At 44.3% G+C, this 15901-nt stretch overlaps 1 protein-coding gene across 1 annotated transcript in view; it reads left to right on the forward strand.

Moving 5' to 3' along the window:
- PPIH (peptidylprolyl isomerase H) overlaps positions 1-15901 on the forward strand; it is a 56250-nt gene that overhangs the window by 15819 nt on the left and 24530 nt on the right. Inside the window, exons 7-8 of the mRNA XM_040326281.1 lie at positions 5984-6071; positions 10477-10517. Of these exons, the coding sequence (XP_040182215.1) occupies positions 5984-6071; positions 10477-10517 (129 nt within the window). The remainder of the gene's footprint in view (positions 1-5983; positions 6072-10476; positions 10518-15901) is intronic.

A 15901-nucleotide genomic window follows, 5' to 3' on the forward strand; every position in this document is an offset into this window, starting at 1 on the left:
ATTAACTAGATACGCCAATTCACGAACGTACGCCCGGCCGTCGCATTACAGATACGCTGTTTACGTAAGGCTTTTTCCGGTGTAAAGTTACCCCTGCTATATAAGGCGCAGCCAATGTTAAGTATGGACGTCGGGCCAGCGTCAAATTTTCCGTCGATTACGTCGTTTGCGAATAGGGCTGTGCATCATTTACGTTCACGTCGAAAGCATTGGCTTTTTGCGGGTTAATTTGGAAGCATGCGCACTGGGATACTTTCACGGACGGCGCATGCGCCGTTTGTAAATAGCGTAATTTACGTGGGGTCACAATACATTAACATAAAACACGCCCACATGTTCCATATTTGAATTAGGCGGGCTTACGCCGGCCTATTTACGCTACGCCTCTGCAACTTTGCTTTGAGAATACTGCACTTGCCTGTCAAAGTTGCGGAGGCATAGCGTAAATAGGATACGTTATGCCCGCTCGCAAATACGCGCTCCCTACGAGAATCTGGCCCTTACAGTTTAATAATAATTTAAATAAAAATTGGAAAATATATTGAAAAGATTTATGTGCATTTGTCAACCTATAATGGCAAAAACAGAGCAGGGTTTTTATTATAACAGTGTACCAAAAAAAAAAGCTTCATATGTCCTTCAAAGCACGTAAAAAAAGGGTAGCAATGCAAATTAGACATAGAGGTAATGTCAAGTTGACACATACTGACACCACTAAATGTGGTATAGGCATCAGTGACCTCACTTTATAAAGGGGTTAATAATGATAAGAAACCGCACTGTAAAATGTTGATTCTGATTGTCTTTAAAGCGGGGGTTCACCCTTAGAGGGCACTTTTCCCCCTTCGCTTCCTGCTCGTTATTACTAGGGGAATCGGCAATTTATTTAAAAATATGTGCAGTACTTACCCGTTTACGAGACGCATCCTCTCCGTCGCTTCCGGGTATGGGCTTCGGGAATGGGCGGTCCTTCTTGATTGACAGGTTTCCGAGAGGCTTCCGACGGTCGCATCCATCGCGTCACGATTTTCCGAAAGAAGCCGAACGTCGGTGCGCAGGCGCAGTATAGAGCCGCACCGACGTTCGGCTTCTTTCGGCTACGAGTGACGCGATGGATGCGACCGTCGGAAGCCTCTCGGAAGGCTGTCACTCAAGAAGGAACGCCGGCTCCCGAAGACCCATACCCGGAAGCGACGGAAGAAGATGCAGCTCGAAAACGGGTAAGTACTGCACCTATTTTAATACAAATAGCCGATTCCCCTAGACCGAACGAGCAGGAAGCTAAGGGGAGATTTTTTTTTTTTTTTTAAATGGGTGAACTCCCGCTTTAAGGATAGGGAAATCATTTTTTCCCTGTTAAAACAAATTAGACCATGCTTTTATATGGGGTTTTTTTTTTGCCTTTCTCTGGATCATATGCATGAATAATCTCGATGGATATGTCTTTTTTTTTTTTTTCTCAACCTGAGTAGCTATGCTCTTTAGATCTGTTGCGCCTTTCAGGGCACGTACAGATTCATAGTGATGAAAATCTCTAGCATGATTTGGAGGCATTGGAGCGTAAAATTGTTTGCCAAGTTAGCAACTGACTGAATCACTGAAAGAACCCTGCATGTGTCAACAATAAGAAAAGCTCAGAAAACTGGGCATTGCAAGGAAAAGACAAAACCATAATTTGAGCTTTAAAGCTCGACACCAGATGAACTCTTAAAGACATTGTTTGAATACAATGGAGCCGTTTCCTTTATTGCACACCTCAGGGCATTTATCTCCATTACGATAGGGTTATGCTGCCACCTTCAGGTGATGGCACACTGGCAGAAAAAGACAGGAAATTCCTCCCTAGGTATTACCCCCTGCCCGTTAGGCAGGACATCAGTTTTTTTTTTTTTTTTTTTTATAGTATCTTAGATGATGGTCATGTCTGTGCAATCTCTGCACAAAAGCGTAGAAAGCTTCTCAACGGTTCTTTTTTTTACATTTTTTTATAATTCTTTATTTATTTCAAGTTTTACGTTCGATTGTTACATTTCATATCATCCACTTAACCTCCCTGGCGGTATGATTCTGTCTGGAATTACGTACCAAAAGCGGTACAATTATTTTGCAAGGAAATTTGGCGTTTTATACTGTAGGCCTGTAATGTTTAGGAATAACTCACTAAAATCTGAACAAACAAGAGTCTAGTAGGTATCCCGGGTATGATTTTTTTTTTAAAACAAAATTATAAATTATAATATTATAAATAATTATAACAAATAATAATATAATTATAATAAAAATTATTCAATAATGTAATCAACTCAAAATCACTGAAATTTGCTCAGTTGCAGAATTGTCGCTGTCATTACTTTTATTTTTTTATGACGAAATTCCCCACAAATCGCTATCGCACAATTCTGCAAGTGATTATAATTTATTATCGCTGTTTTCTAGCTGCTCTAAAACCATTTTTGACATAAAGGGACACTTTTGGACAATCTACAGTTTGCAGGGAGAAAGAACATTTTTTATTATATAAAAGTACATGCAGGACACTGGGCAGACCACTAGGGACAAGGGGTGTGTGTATTTTTTTACATACAGTACTGTAATCTATAAGATTACAGTATACTGTATGTAATGTGTTTGTTTACTTTTTTGAATCTGGCGCCATTCTCTGCCCCCGTGCGTCGTAACGTCGCAGGGAACGGAGATCGGCGGCACACGGGGACACTGTGAATCGAGCGAGGACCCGCTCGCTCACACAGCGCGGTGGAATCGCAGGATCCAGGGACAAGGTAAGTAACTTGCCTGTGGATTCAGCGAGCAGGTAAGCCGCGCCGCTGCACACTCTGCACGTCCACCCCGAGCGTGACTCGGGGATACCGATCCTAACATGGAAAACCCACCCCGAGTCACGCTCGGGTTTACCGCTAAGGGGGTTAAATAGACAATGGCAGAGAAGGAAGAGAGAGATGAAGAGACACCCCTCCATCCCACCCCCCCTCTCTCCCCCCACTTCTTTTCTGGTTTCGTATAACTTCTCGTTCTTCCTTCTACCTAACTTCTCCTTGTTACCCTCCCTCTTCAAAAAAAATTAAATTAAATTCAGAAAAATTCCTGTCGGTCATCTCTCCCCCCCCCCCCTTCCCTTCACCCCTCCCTATATTTCAGATAAGGAGCCCAAATCGACCGGTATCTCTCATCTTGGTCTTTCATTGCCAATGTTAAATTCTCCATTTGCTGTATCTCAGCAACTCTTGCGAGCCATTGTGCTCTAGATGGAGAGGCCTCCTGTTTCCACAGGGCTGGAATACACGCCCTCGCGGCTATAAGATGTCTTAGGAGCGAATTTTTATTTTTTTCCATTGACATTGGAATATCTAATATTAGGACAGAAACACCAGAGCGCAGGAGGTTTTGTGTTTTTTTAGAAATGTAACACTCCCATTGTTTTTTCTCTCAATCAAACTGTTAAACCATCCAATGGCTGGTGTCATAACGGATCACATGTGCAGCATCATGGCAGTTGTAGATTAAACAGAGGCAACGATGGCAGCTCCCTTGGCTGAAAACAATAGGGGGGTTTATTTCCACTTTAACAGTGACCCCCCCGACTGGCAATGCTGCTGTCTGCCGTGCCTCCTGTTTTCATTCCTCCAGAGTTGTGTCTCACTAGTACAGGAGGTGTCACTGGCCTTATCACCAGGTCAATACAAGGGAAAAAGCCAAAGAAAATAAAAAATAATGCAGCCACCGCATGTAATGTTTGGTAAGCTGCAATAAATATACTGTACATTATTGGTTTTGGGCTTAAAGGGGTTGTAAAGGAAAACATTTTTTTTCATAATAAGCATCCTTTACCTGCAGATATTCCTCTTTTCACTTCCTCATTTTTCGTTTTTGCTCAGAAGTTGCTCTATTTCTTCTCTGTTCTGTTCACTTCCTGCTTGTCTGATTGTTACTCACCACTGTGAAGGGAGGGTTTACTGCGGTGGTCAGTAACGTGCTCACCCCCTCCTGGGAACTACATCTGTGCGGCAGGACGCTCTCTATGTGTTAGAGACTTCAAGGAGGTGTGAATTACTGGGCGTGCCGCAATGCATACTGGGAAATGTAGTTCTTACATGAACGAGCGCCGCAAACCAGGAAGTGAATGAGAGAACAGAAACTAGAACGCCGGAGGTGATATAGATGAAGGAATTTAAAGCGAGGGTTCACCCTTAGAGGGCACTTGTCCCCCTTAGATTCCTGCTCGTTTTTACTAGGGGAATCGGCTATTTATTTTAAAATATGTGCAGTACTTACCCGTTTACGAGATGCATCCTCTCCGTCGCTTCCGGGTATGGGCTTCGGGAATGGGCGTTCCTTCTTGATTGACAGGCTTCCGAGAGGCTTCCGACGGTCGCATCCATCGCGTCACGATTTTCCGAAAGAAGCCGAACGTCGGTGCGCAGGCGCAGTATAGAGCCGCACCGACGTTCGGCTTCTTTCGGCTACGAGTGACGCGATGGATGCGACCGTCGGAAGCCTCTCGGAAGGCTGTCAATCAAGAAGGAACGCCCGCTCCCGAAGACCCATACCCAGAAGCGACGGAAGAAGATGCAGCTCGAAAACGGGTAAGTACTGCTCATATTTTAATACAAATAGCCGATTCCCCTAGACCGAACGAGCAGGAAGCTAAGGGGAGAAAAATTTTTTTTTTTACAAATGGGTGAACTCCCGCTTTAATAGGTATTTACTTGTTTTTTAACAGAATCATTACACTATTCTGTCTACCTTGCAGACATTTAGCCAGATTCACGTATGGCGGCGTATCTTTATGCCGGCGTAGCACATCCCATTTACACTACGCCGACTTAACATAGTGAGGCAAGTACTGTATTCACAAAGCTCTTGCTCCCTAAGTTAGGTTGGCGTAGCGCAAATGGCCCGGCATAACCCCGCCTAATTCAAAGTAGGCATGTAGTGGGCGGGCTTCATTTAAATTAACCGTGACCCCATGTAAATGAGGGCAGTTGGTACGGCGCATGCGCGTGCATGCTCAGAATCACGTCGCAAATACTCATTGCTTTCGCCGTGAACGTAACATACGCCCAGCCCCATTCACGTACGCTTCCGCAAACAACGTAAAATACAACGGCTGTTCCGTCGTCCATACCTTGCATGGGCTGCACCATCTTTTTGGTGGTTTATCTTTACGCCGGAAAAACGCCTTACGTAAACAGCGTATCGGGCGCAAGTACGTTCGTGAATCGGCGTATCTAGGTCATTTGCATAATCGACGTGTAAATCCACGTACACGCCCCTAGCGGCCAGCGTAAATACGCACATAAGATACGACGGCGTAGGAGACTTACGCCGGTCGTATCTTAGACAAATTTAAGCGTATCTGGTTTCCAGAATACGCTTAAATATACGACGGCGCGCATTCGGACTTACGACGGCGTATCTACTGATACGCCGTCGTAAGTCTTTTTGAATCCGGCTAATTAATTTTAGGCAAAAATGTGTTTTCCTTTACAACTCCTTTAATAATACTCTAAAGCAGGGATATGCAATTAGCGGACCTCCAGCTGTTGCAGAACTACAAGTCCCATGAGGCATAGCAAGACTCTGACAGCCACAAGCATGACACCCAGAGGCAGAGGCATGATGGGACTTATAGTTTTGCGACAGCTGGAGGTCCGCTAATTGCATATCCCTGCTCTAAAGGTATAAAACTTGGGGAAATGTGCATGTATTGCAAAGTTGTACTGCATATGATTTTATTTTTTGAAATAACAAATTGTAAACAAAACAATAGTAGTAAATGTACAGTTGTCCTTTTAGGTTCATAATGCAATAACCAATGAAGATTTGTACTCGCAGAAAATACTCTTCTTTACCTGTAACTGAACTGGAGTTCTTTATAACCAATCCAAACTTCTCCCGCAGTCCTGTTTATAACGTGTCTGCTTTGACTGTATATGAAATCATGTCCTTTTATTCTCCTCTGCAGGCCAACAGCGGCCCCGGAACAAACGGCTGCCAATTTTTTATCACTTGCTCCAAGTGCGATTGGCTGGATGGAAAACATGTGGTTTTTGGTGAGTGTTGGGTTACACAATAACTCAGGCCACACAAACACATTACGTTCTCCGGAGACCTGGAACAAAGCATCTTCTTGTAGCGCACATACGACAATACAGCTGTTGTAGTCACAGCGATTGGCCAAGTGGAGAAAGCAATACCCGGGCTCTATAGGAGTAAGCACTGGCTATTAGGAGTGCTTGCAATGAATTATAGAGGCCTAAAGTGGTATTAAACCCCAAAAAATTAAAACAATTCTATTACAGGTAACCAATCCTTGGTTGCATTTGTTTCCTCTTTTAAGCATCTTTTATTTTCATCTGGTGATCCTGCCAGTAACACACTTCCTGTCTTAAAGTGGAGTTCCAGCCAGTAAAAATTTTTTTTTTTTTTATATAGACCAATGATGTATCTTGGCCTAGGCTGACAAGGCCCAGGCCTAGGGCAGCATGAAAAGAGTCCCCATGGCTTGCACTATACTTTTTTAGTGTAGCGCCAGTCTTGGGGCGGACTGGGCTGGGAGGCAAATCGGTCTAGTGCCCCCATAAAGCGGCCGCACTCATGCCGGTATAATAATACTGGCAGGGCCACCATGGGGGGGCAGCCCATCCACATGGAGGAGGCTAGGACAGCAGACCCCAACCAATAAGTTGTTGTGTGGGCGGGCGGCATTCCGCAACTGGGAGGGGGGGGGGGCTTTGCGTTACTTTTGACTGTCCTATCATAACAGTGGACATCTCACCTGAGTTCTCAGCTAGAGAGAGACAGATGCCTTGTCGGGAGGCTAAAAACTCTCAGAAAGTCAGCTGATGGGTTCTAGAGCAAAACAGGCAGTGAGCGTAAATCTCTGCAAATTATGCGACTCTACTGCCCCCTCAAGGCCCTCGGAACTAGTGTCCCCACTGGAAAATGTCAGGGCGGGTCTTAAATGGGGGTGTGGCCTTGAAAGGAAAGGGGTGGGTCATATTTAAATTAGGAGGTGCCCGAGTTTAGTCAGGCCTAGGGCAGGCACCAAACCTAAAAACACCACTGATATAGACCAGTGATGGCAAACCTTGGCACCCCAGATGTTTTGGAACTACATTTCCCATGATGCTCTTGCACTCTGCAGTATAGTTGAGCGTCATGGGAAATGTAGTTCCAAAACATCTGGGGTGCCAAGGTTCGCCATGACACTTACCTGTCCTAGAATCTCGTAGTGTCGGCACCCCGAGCTGATTAGTCAATCCGCTTCAGGTGCAGGCGGCAGCAGCATCTACACTAAGGCAAAAAAAAAGTGAAGCCTTGCGGCTTCACAGCCTGTTTACTACTGCGCATGCGCGAGTCACGCTGCACTTCCTGAATGGTCCCACTGTCTTCTGGAATCTGTGTGTCTGGGGGAAGAAGGAGGGGCCCTGAAGTTTCGTAGATCACTGTGATCGCAGTGCAGCAATCCTACCCGGAAGTGGTAGCAGGCACCTGGTTATGACAGGTATCTGATCCCCCCCCCAAAAAAAAGTGCCAAATGTGGCAGTGGAGGGTGCGAAACAAGCAGAGCTTCCCTTTTTGGGTGGAGCTCCGCTTTGAAGGGGTTGTAAACCCTTGTGTTTTTTCATCTTAATGCATCCTGTGTGGTTATGAACAAGGCCTTTGCGGCTAAAATGCATCTACCTCTGCTGTATTTTTTATGGCGATACAATAAATTCGGGGGGGGGGTCATTGGATTTGACACAAATGCTATGGACGCAAACGCTGTACTCGGGAGCTCGTCCGCCCGCAAGGTAACCCCCTGGCAGAGTGCTTCTCCTAGGGGGTTATGTGATATGAGGAGGAGCCGCAAGAGCCACCGAGGGACCCCAGAAGTCGAGGATTGGGGCCACTCTGTGCAAAACGAGCTGCACAGTGGAGGTAATTATGACATGTTTGTTATTTAAAAAAATAAAACAGGAAGCCTTCAATCACTTTAAAGTGGTTGTAAACCCTTACAGACCACTTCAACCTACAGGTAAGCCTAGATTAAGGCTTACCTGTAGGTGCAAGAAATATCTCCAAAACCTACACGGTTTAGAAGATATTTCCAAAAGAAAGGCACGGATGACAACGGCACACTGAGCGTGCCATTACTAACGGCGATCATGCCATCCGGAGCCGTGATATGCATAAGTCACTCGTGGAGAGATGACGCCGACGGATCAGGAGTTGGTCGGCTGCTGGTTTTCCAGCATGCACGTCCGACAGAAGCCGGCGGAATGACTGGCTTCTGTTGGACAGACTGACATGCACACGGGCAGAATGTGGGCCGGTATTTTTTTGTACCCCCCGTACACACGGGCAGAATGTCGTCAGACATTTGCCGGTATAAAAAAAAGGGTTGAACCCCTTAAGGGTTGAATTTTTCCTGCTGTGATCACCAATATAATGGCCATTTTCTCTTCGTCCTACGATTTGTAAAGGGACTTTGTAAAAAGGGTTCACCAAGACCTGAAAATTATTTTAGGGGTTCCTATGGAGTAAAAAGTTTTAGAAAGGCTGCTCTCCATCTTTAAATTTCAGAAGCAATTAACAAGTGCATAGCTTTCTTATATGAAAGCCCAGCAGTCACTGCACACACTGAAGCATGGAATCTCTGTGTTCAATGTTTTTTTTTTTTTTTTGTATTTGTTTACATTTATGTTTACATTTATACAAATAAACTTCTATATGCTCTTTTATTGTAAAATGCTTAAAGTGGATGTAAACCCCAAAATGATATATATATTAGGGTTGTCCCGATACCACTTTTTTAGAACTGAGTACCGATACTTTTTTTCAAGTACTCGCCGATACCGAATACCGATACTTTTTTTTAAATGTGTCCCCAAATGCAGCCATGTCCCCCCCCATATCCAGCCATGTCCCCCCCCCATATCCAGCCATGTCCCCCCCCATATGTAGCCATGTCCCCCCATATCCAGCCATATCCCCCATATGCAGCCATGTCTCCCCCCCCATATGTAGCCATGTCTCCCCCCCATATCCAGCCATATCCCCCATATGCAGCCATGTCTCCCCCCATATCCAGCCATGTCCCCCTTACCTGCATCCCGCTGCCGCCGACTGGTTAATACGCGCAGGGAACATTACAGCTTTGAATAGCTGTAATGATTCGCGCCGCGCTGCGTATAGACACTCCCCCTTGCTCGGGATTGGACAGTTCACCCGAGCAAGGGGGAGTGTCTATACGCGGCGCGAATCATTACAGCTATTCAAATGAAAGCTGTAATGTTCTCCGCGCGTATTAACTAGTCGGCGGCAGCGGGGATGCGGCGTAACAGCGACGGGATGCGGCGGCGGCGGGGGGGGTCGGTATCGGGGGTATTTGCGGGAGTACGAGTACTCCCGCAAATACTCGGAATCGGTACCGATACTAGAATCGGTACCGATACTACTATCGGTATCGGGACAACCCTAATATATATGTATTTTTTTTTATGTCACAATGTAGAGAATACGATTTCCTATCATCTGTGCCCAGTCTTGCCACACAGAGTTAATCCAGCGCTGAGCAATCCTCTTTTATTGTTCAGGGAAAATTAACAGACTTCCAGATAAAAACCTGTCTAACTAAAAAGTCCTTTCCGTCCCCTTGCTTCGAGTGACATACATTACCTCTCACAATGAACTGTGGATCACCCCCCATATTATGATAAACATCCAGGAATGTGCATGTGTCCAAGCTAGTGCACGAGATATGTAAATAACATGTCACTCGAAGCAAGGGGACGGAAAGGACTTTTTATTTAGACAGGTTTTTATCTGGAAGTCTGTTAATTTTCACTGAACAATAAAAGAGGATTGCTCAGAGCTGGATTTACTCTGTGTGGCAAGACTGGGCACAGATGATAGGAAATCTTATTCTCTACGTTGTGACATAAAAAAAAATATATATATATATTTTTGGGGTTTACATCCACTTTAATCATTTTACAATAAAAGAGCATATAGAAGTTTATTTGTATAAATGTAAAAAAAAACATTGAACACAGCGATTTCATGCTTCAGTGTGTGCAGTGACTGCTGGGCTTTCATATAAGAAAGCCCAGCACTAGCTATCCACTTTAATACCTTCTAATAAAAACTTATTGAACAAAAAATAAACTTGATACAATTACTAAAAGTCACTTGTTTCCCTTGGACCTTGCTAAGCACAGGGGGGTTCTGATTCAGTATCCAAATACTGGTGTAGCCAAGATTGGGCCAAGTGATCTGATCTGTTTTTGTATGGCCAGCTTCAATGCTGGTCAACAAGTCACTAGCATCAGAGTACAATAAAACATGCCTGCAGTTACCTTGATCAGTTTCCAGTGATACGATAATGCTTTGTGTCATGTGCCCAAATGTTATACCCTGTATAAGATAAATATACAGTTTAAGATTTTATTTTCCATATTTTTGTGTTTCCAGGTAAAGTTATTGACGGACTTCTTGTAATGAGGAAAATTGAGGTAAAACATTGCAATGATCTTTTTACTGTAACCTAAAGTGATCTGCCGCCTCTTGTCACATGATTCTGTGCTGTAAAATCTCTCACTCTCTGTCTCTCACACAGGGTTTAGAGAAGAGGTGCTGCATGGAGCATTTAGGACTTCAGAAAATATTTGCACCTTTTTAAAAGCATACCTGTCAACTTAAATTGTTTTCTAAGGGCCAGATTCACAGCGGAGATACGACAGAGTATCTCAGATTCCGTTGTATCTCTCAGAGTATCTATGCGACTGATTCATAGAATCAGTTACGCATAGATAGCCCTAGGATCCGACAGGTGCAATTGTTTTACACTGTCGGATCTTAGGATGCAGTACCGCGGCCGCCACTGGGGGGAGTTTGCGTCGTAAACCAGCGTCGGGTATGCAAATTGAGTTACAGCGATCCACAACGGTTTTTCGCGTTCGCTACGTCGCTGCTAGTCTAGTTTCCCGTCGCAAAGTTAGTCGTCGTTTTGGGTGCCCTAACTTTACACATCACACGTATGTGCTGTATAAAGTATGGCCGTCGTTCCCGCGTCGAAATTTAAAAATTCACGTCGTTTGCGTAAGACGTCCGGGAATACGGAAGTACGCTACGCACGTCGCCGTTCGAAGAAATGACGTCAGTTCGCGCAAAGCATGCGCAGCAGGTCCGGCGCGGGAGCGCGCCTAATTTAAATGGCACACGCCCCTTTAAATTACGCGGGCTTACGCCGGAGGCCGCCGGCGTAGGTTTTCATTGCAAGTGCTTTGTGAATCAGGCACTTGCGATAAAAACTTGCGGCGGTGTAACGTATCTACGATACGTTACGCCGCCGCAATTCTACGTGAATCTGGCCCTAAGTGCCCTGGCTTTGAGCCTGCATTGAAGTAGCAGCTTAACAGACATGGTGTGAATGAGCCCTTACTAGGACATATGGCTACTTTAAAAATACTGCACATTTATAAAGCACAGCAATTTATTTTACAGATGTGCTCCACTGACTTCAGGACTATGAATGCAATGTCCGCTCTGTTTTATAATTCCCCCCTCCCCCTCTTATTAATTTATTACTGTGCTGTGAGTAGTTATACTTCGATCTGCTATTCATACAGCTGAGTGACTCGCAGGGAGCGATACCTTTCCCAGTTCATATGTTTTTATTATGAGGTTTAAGTTTACACTGTATTCACTGTAGTATAAATCACCCTAAATTAAAGTGATTGTATATGTGTGTGTGTATATGTATGTGTATATGTATGTATGTATGTGTGTATGTATGTGTGTGTGTGTGTGTGTGTATGTATATGTGTATGTATGTATGTATGTATGTATGTATGTGTGTGTGTATATATATATATATATATATATATATATAAAAAATGTAACCACTTCCCGCCCGGCCTATAGCAGAATGATGGTGGTTCTGTTATCCTGACTGGGCGTCAGGAGCACGCAATGTGGCAATCGTTGGTGCTGTGTGTAAGTCTGACACACTGCATCTCTGATCGTGGTATGGAGTCTCTGACAGAGGCTTCTTACCACGTGATCAGCTGTAACCAATCACAGCCGACCATCGCGTGAACCAGGAAGTGCCGGTAAATGTCTTTCCTCGGTTTGCGCTGACAGGGAGAGCAGATCGGCTCTCTCTGATAGTAAGGGGGGGGGGGTCTGTGCTGATAATCAGCACATTGATTATCAGCACAGCCCCTATCAGAGGAGCCCATCGGCTGCCAATTACTGCCCATCAGCTGGCAGCCTGTACCCCATAAAGAACACCTGTCAGTGCCCGTAAAAATGCCAATCGGTTCCCATAAAAGTGCCAATCAGTGCCCCATCTGTAATGCCTGTCGGTGCTTTTCCGATGCCACTCAGCAATGCCTTTCAGTAGCTTCTCATCTGTGCTGGATATCCAGTGCCATCTATCAGTGCCCGTCGGTGAAGGAGAAAACATTTTGTAAAAGAAACAAACAAAACCTTTTTTTTTTCACAAATTCCGGTCTTTTTTAGTTTGTTTAGCAAAAAAATAAAAACCCCAGAGGTGATCAAGTACCACCAAAAGAAATCTCTATTTGTTGGAAAAGAAAATTATAAAAATGTCATATGGGTACAGTGTTGCATGATTGCGCAATTGTCATTCAAAATGCGACAGCTGGGCAGGAAGGCAGGACCAGGTTATACTTACCTGCTATGTGTAATGTTTTTGCATAGAGCAGCCCGATCCTCCTCTTCTCGGGTCCCCTGCCGGCATTCCTGGCTCTTTCCCCGTGCTGAGTGCCCACCGTAGAAAGCAGTGGCGGCTGGTGCTCCATTGGCCCACCTGCCAATAAAAAAAAAACACAGCAAGGGGAATGCCTGCAAAACGGAAGTGTTTCGGCGCACTGCTCTGCGCCGCAAAGACTAAAAAAAGCAGGCAAATGAAGTGTCTAACATGCAATCACGTGATTGCATAGACGTCATGCTACCCATAGTGCACTGTGTCCGGCGCCCGTATACAGTGCAATATATATATATATATATATATATATATATATATATATATATATATATATATATATATATATATATATATATATATATTTTTTTTTTATGGTGACTAGCCTCAGGGGCGGACCGCCACTGGTAGAAAGCCACTTGCAATAGGGGCACTCTTGCTTTTTTTTATTTTATTTTTTTTTTTTTAAAGGTGGACTAGCCCTTTAAATGTTTGATTTTATGCAATTATTGAATATAAAATGTTATAAACTTGCAAACATTAAAACAAAAAATAAATTACATTTACACCAGAATTAATAGTTTCCCTTTAAATATCCCCTTAATAAACTTCTGAAATGCTCACCTTGTTCATAAAATGAAATTGTTTACGACCAACGATAATAAAGTTATTATTAGTTATCACATTCCAAGCCCTTTCTGCTGATCTTTAGCAGTTTCACTTTGCTGGGCAGAGTAAAAGTGTAATGACTGTCATAAATATACAAGGCGACAAAAGGCGATCTCGCGATCTCGCGATCTCTCTCTCTCTCTCTCTCTCTCTCTCTCTCTCTCTCTCTCTCTCTCTCTCTCTCTCTCTCTCTCTCTCTCTCCTTCTCCCTCTCCCTCTCCCTCTCCCTCTCCCTCTCCCTCTCGTATCGGCTGAGCTGATACATGTACTGAAGGAGGGAATTTGTTTATTTTGCTTAAAAAGCCCATTTACATTTTTTGTTTGATTTGAATATGTGCCATTTTTACTGTGAACATCTTTACATAAATGGACACACCGGTCAAATGTCAGAATTTTATATTGAAACCTATCCAGCCCACTGCCAAAGTGATCTCATTTCCATTCTGGCATTCATGAAGTGCAGCTGGCCGCACTTTTACCTAAATCTCTATAGTTACTGGTATCCTTGGCTTCAAAAAGGCCTACGTCTGAGCATGAGGAAATGATGGCTAGTGTGTGCTCTGGTTCATGTGCAGCCCCGTCAATGCACACTGGAACATACCGAGGCTGTTCTGCACAAACATGTAACAAGAGGCTGCTGGCCTTCCTAGCATAGATTGCCACAGGGGGTTATACAGTGCCTTGAAAAAAGTATTTATACCCCTTGAAATTTTTCACATTTTGTCATGTTCCAAAAAAAAAACCTAGATGTATTTTATTGTGTTTTTTTTTGGATAGACTAACATAAAGTGGCACATAATTGTGAAGTGGAAGGAAAATGATAAATGGTTTTCAATATTTTTTGCAAATAAATATGTGAAAAGTGTGGTGTGCATTTGTATTTAACCCCCCTGAGTCAAAACTTTGTAGATCCACCTTTCACTGCTAGTAAAGCTGGAAGTCTTTTTGGGGATGTCTCTACCAGCTTGGCACATCTAGAGAGGGATATTTTTGCAAATATCTCAAGCTCTGTCAATTGGACGGAGAGCGTCTGTGAACAGTAATTTTCAAGTCTTGCCACAGATTCTCCGTTGGATTTAGGTCTGGACTGTGACTGGGCCATTCTAACACATGAATATGCTTTGATCTAAACCATTCCATTGTAGCTCTGGCTGTATGTTTAGGGTCGTTGTCCTGCTGGAAGGTGAACCTCCGCCCCAGTCTCAAGTCTTTTGAAGACTCTAACAGGTTTTCTTATAAGATTGCCCTGTACTTGGCTCCATCCACCTTCCCATAAACTCTGACCAGCTTACCTGTCCCTGCTGAAGAAAAGCATCCCCACAGCATGATGCTGCCCCCGCCATGTTTCACAGTGGGGATGGTGTGTTCAGGGTGATGTGCAGTTTTAGTTTTCTGCCACACATAGCGTTTTGCCTTAAGGCCAAAAAGTTATTTTTTGGTCTCATCTGACCAGAGCACCTTCTTCCCATGTTTGCTGTGTCCCCCACATTGCAGTGTTGCCAACCTACCAGGTTAAAATTTACTGACGCAACACCCAAAATTTACTGGCACAGCCAAGTTTTTACTGGCATTTCCAAAAGTTGAAAAATTACAGTTTTAAGTGCAAATTACAGTATTTAGGCTACAATATGTGATTAGCAATGTGATTTAATTTAGATAATAAGGCAAAAAACATATTCCTTATTTTATTTTTGATATAGTAAGTAAGTAGCTCGGGGACCGGCCTCAGGAGGGCAAGAAATTAGAATGGGCGGCACACACACATAAAATTGACTCTCACAGTGACACTGACAGCAGTGTGCAGTAGCACAAATAATGATGAGACCTCACTGACACAACACGTCCCCTCCTGAGTCAGTCTCTCTCCAAGCCAAGTGGTCCCTCCAGTCTAAACTGCACTGACGGCCCCAGTCCCAGCCCACCTTGCTCCCATACCGCAGACCCGCACACAAGGCCATGGATGCTCTGCTCGGCTCCATTGCACCATAACATCACACGACATTCTCGAGTACCGCCTCCACCAGAGCCACCCGATTACACTGTAGCAGACACGCTGATGGTCTCAGCTGGCTCTGGGCCAAGCTGAGCATCACAGCCATATTTTTTACTGGCAACCTTTTACTGGCAGGAGAAAATTGCCTGTTCTTTACTGGCTGCCAGTAAAAATATAGATAGTTGGCAACACTGCCCACATGGCTTTTTGCAAACTACAAACGGGACTTCTTATGGCTTTTTTTCCAACAATGGCTTTTTTCTTGAGACTCTTCCATAAAGACCAGATTTGTGGAGAGCACGACTAATAGTTGTCCTGTGGACAGATTCTCTCCCCTGAGCTGTGATCTCTGCCGCTCCTCCAGAGTTAGGCTGGGTTCACACTACGATTTTCCCGTCCGTCAGCCGCATACGATTTCAGTATTGAAAACGTACGGGCCCGGACAGGAAAACGTATAGATAGACAATGCATTGCAAATCGTATGCACTCAGATGCATCCGGGTGCG

This window comes from Rana temporaria, chromosome 10 (assembly GCF_905171775.1).
Source record: "Rana temporaria chromosome 10, aRanTem1.1, whole genome shotgun sequence".
In the NCBI taxonomy this organism is placed as follows: domain Eukaryota; kingdom Metazoa; phylum Chordata; class Amphibia; order Anura; family Ranidae; genus Rana; species Rana temporaria.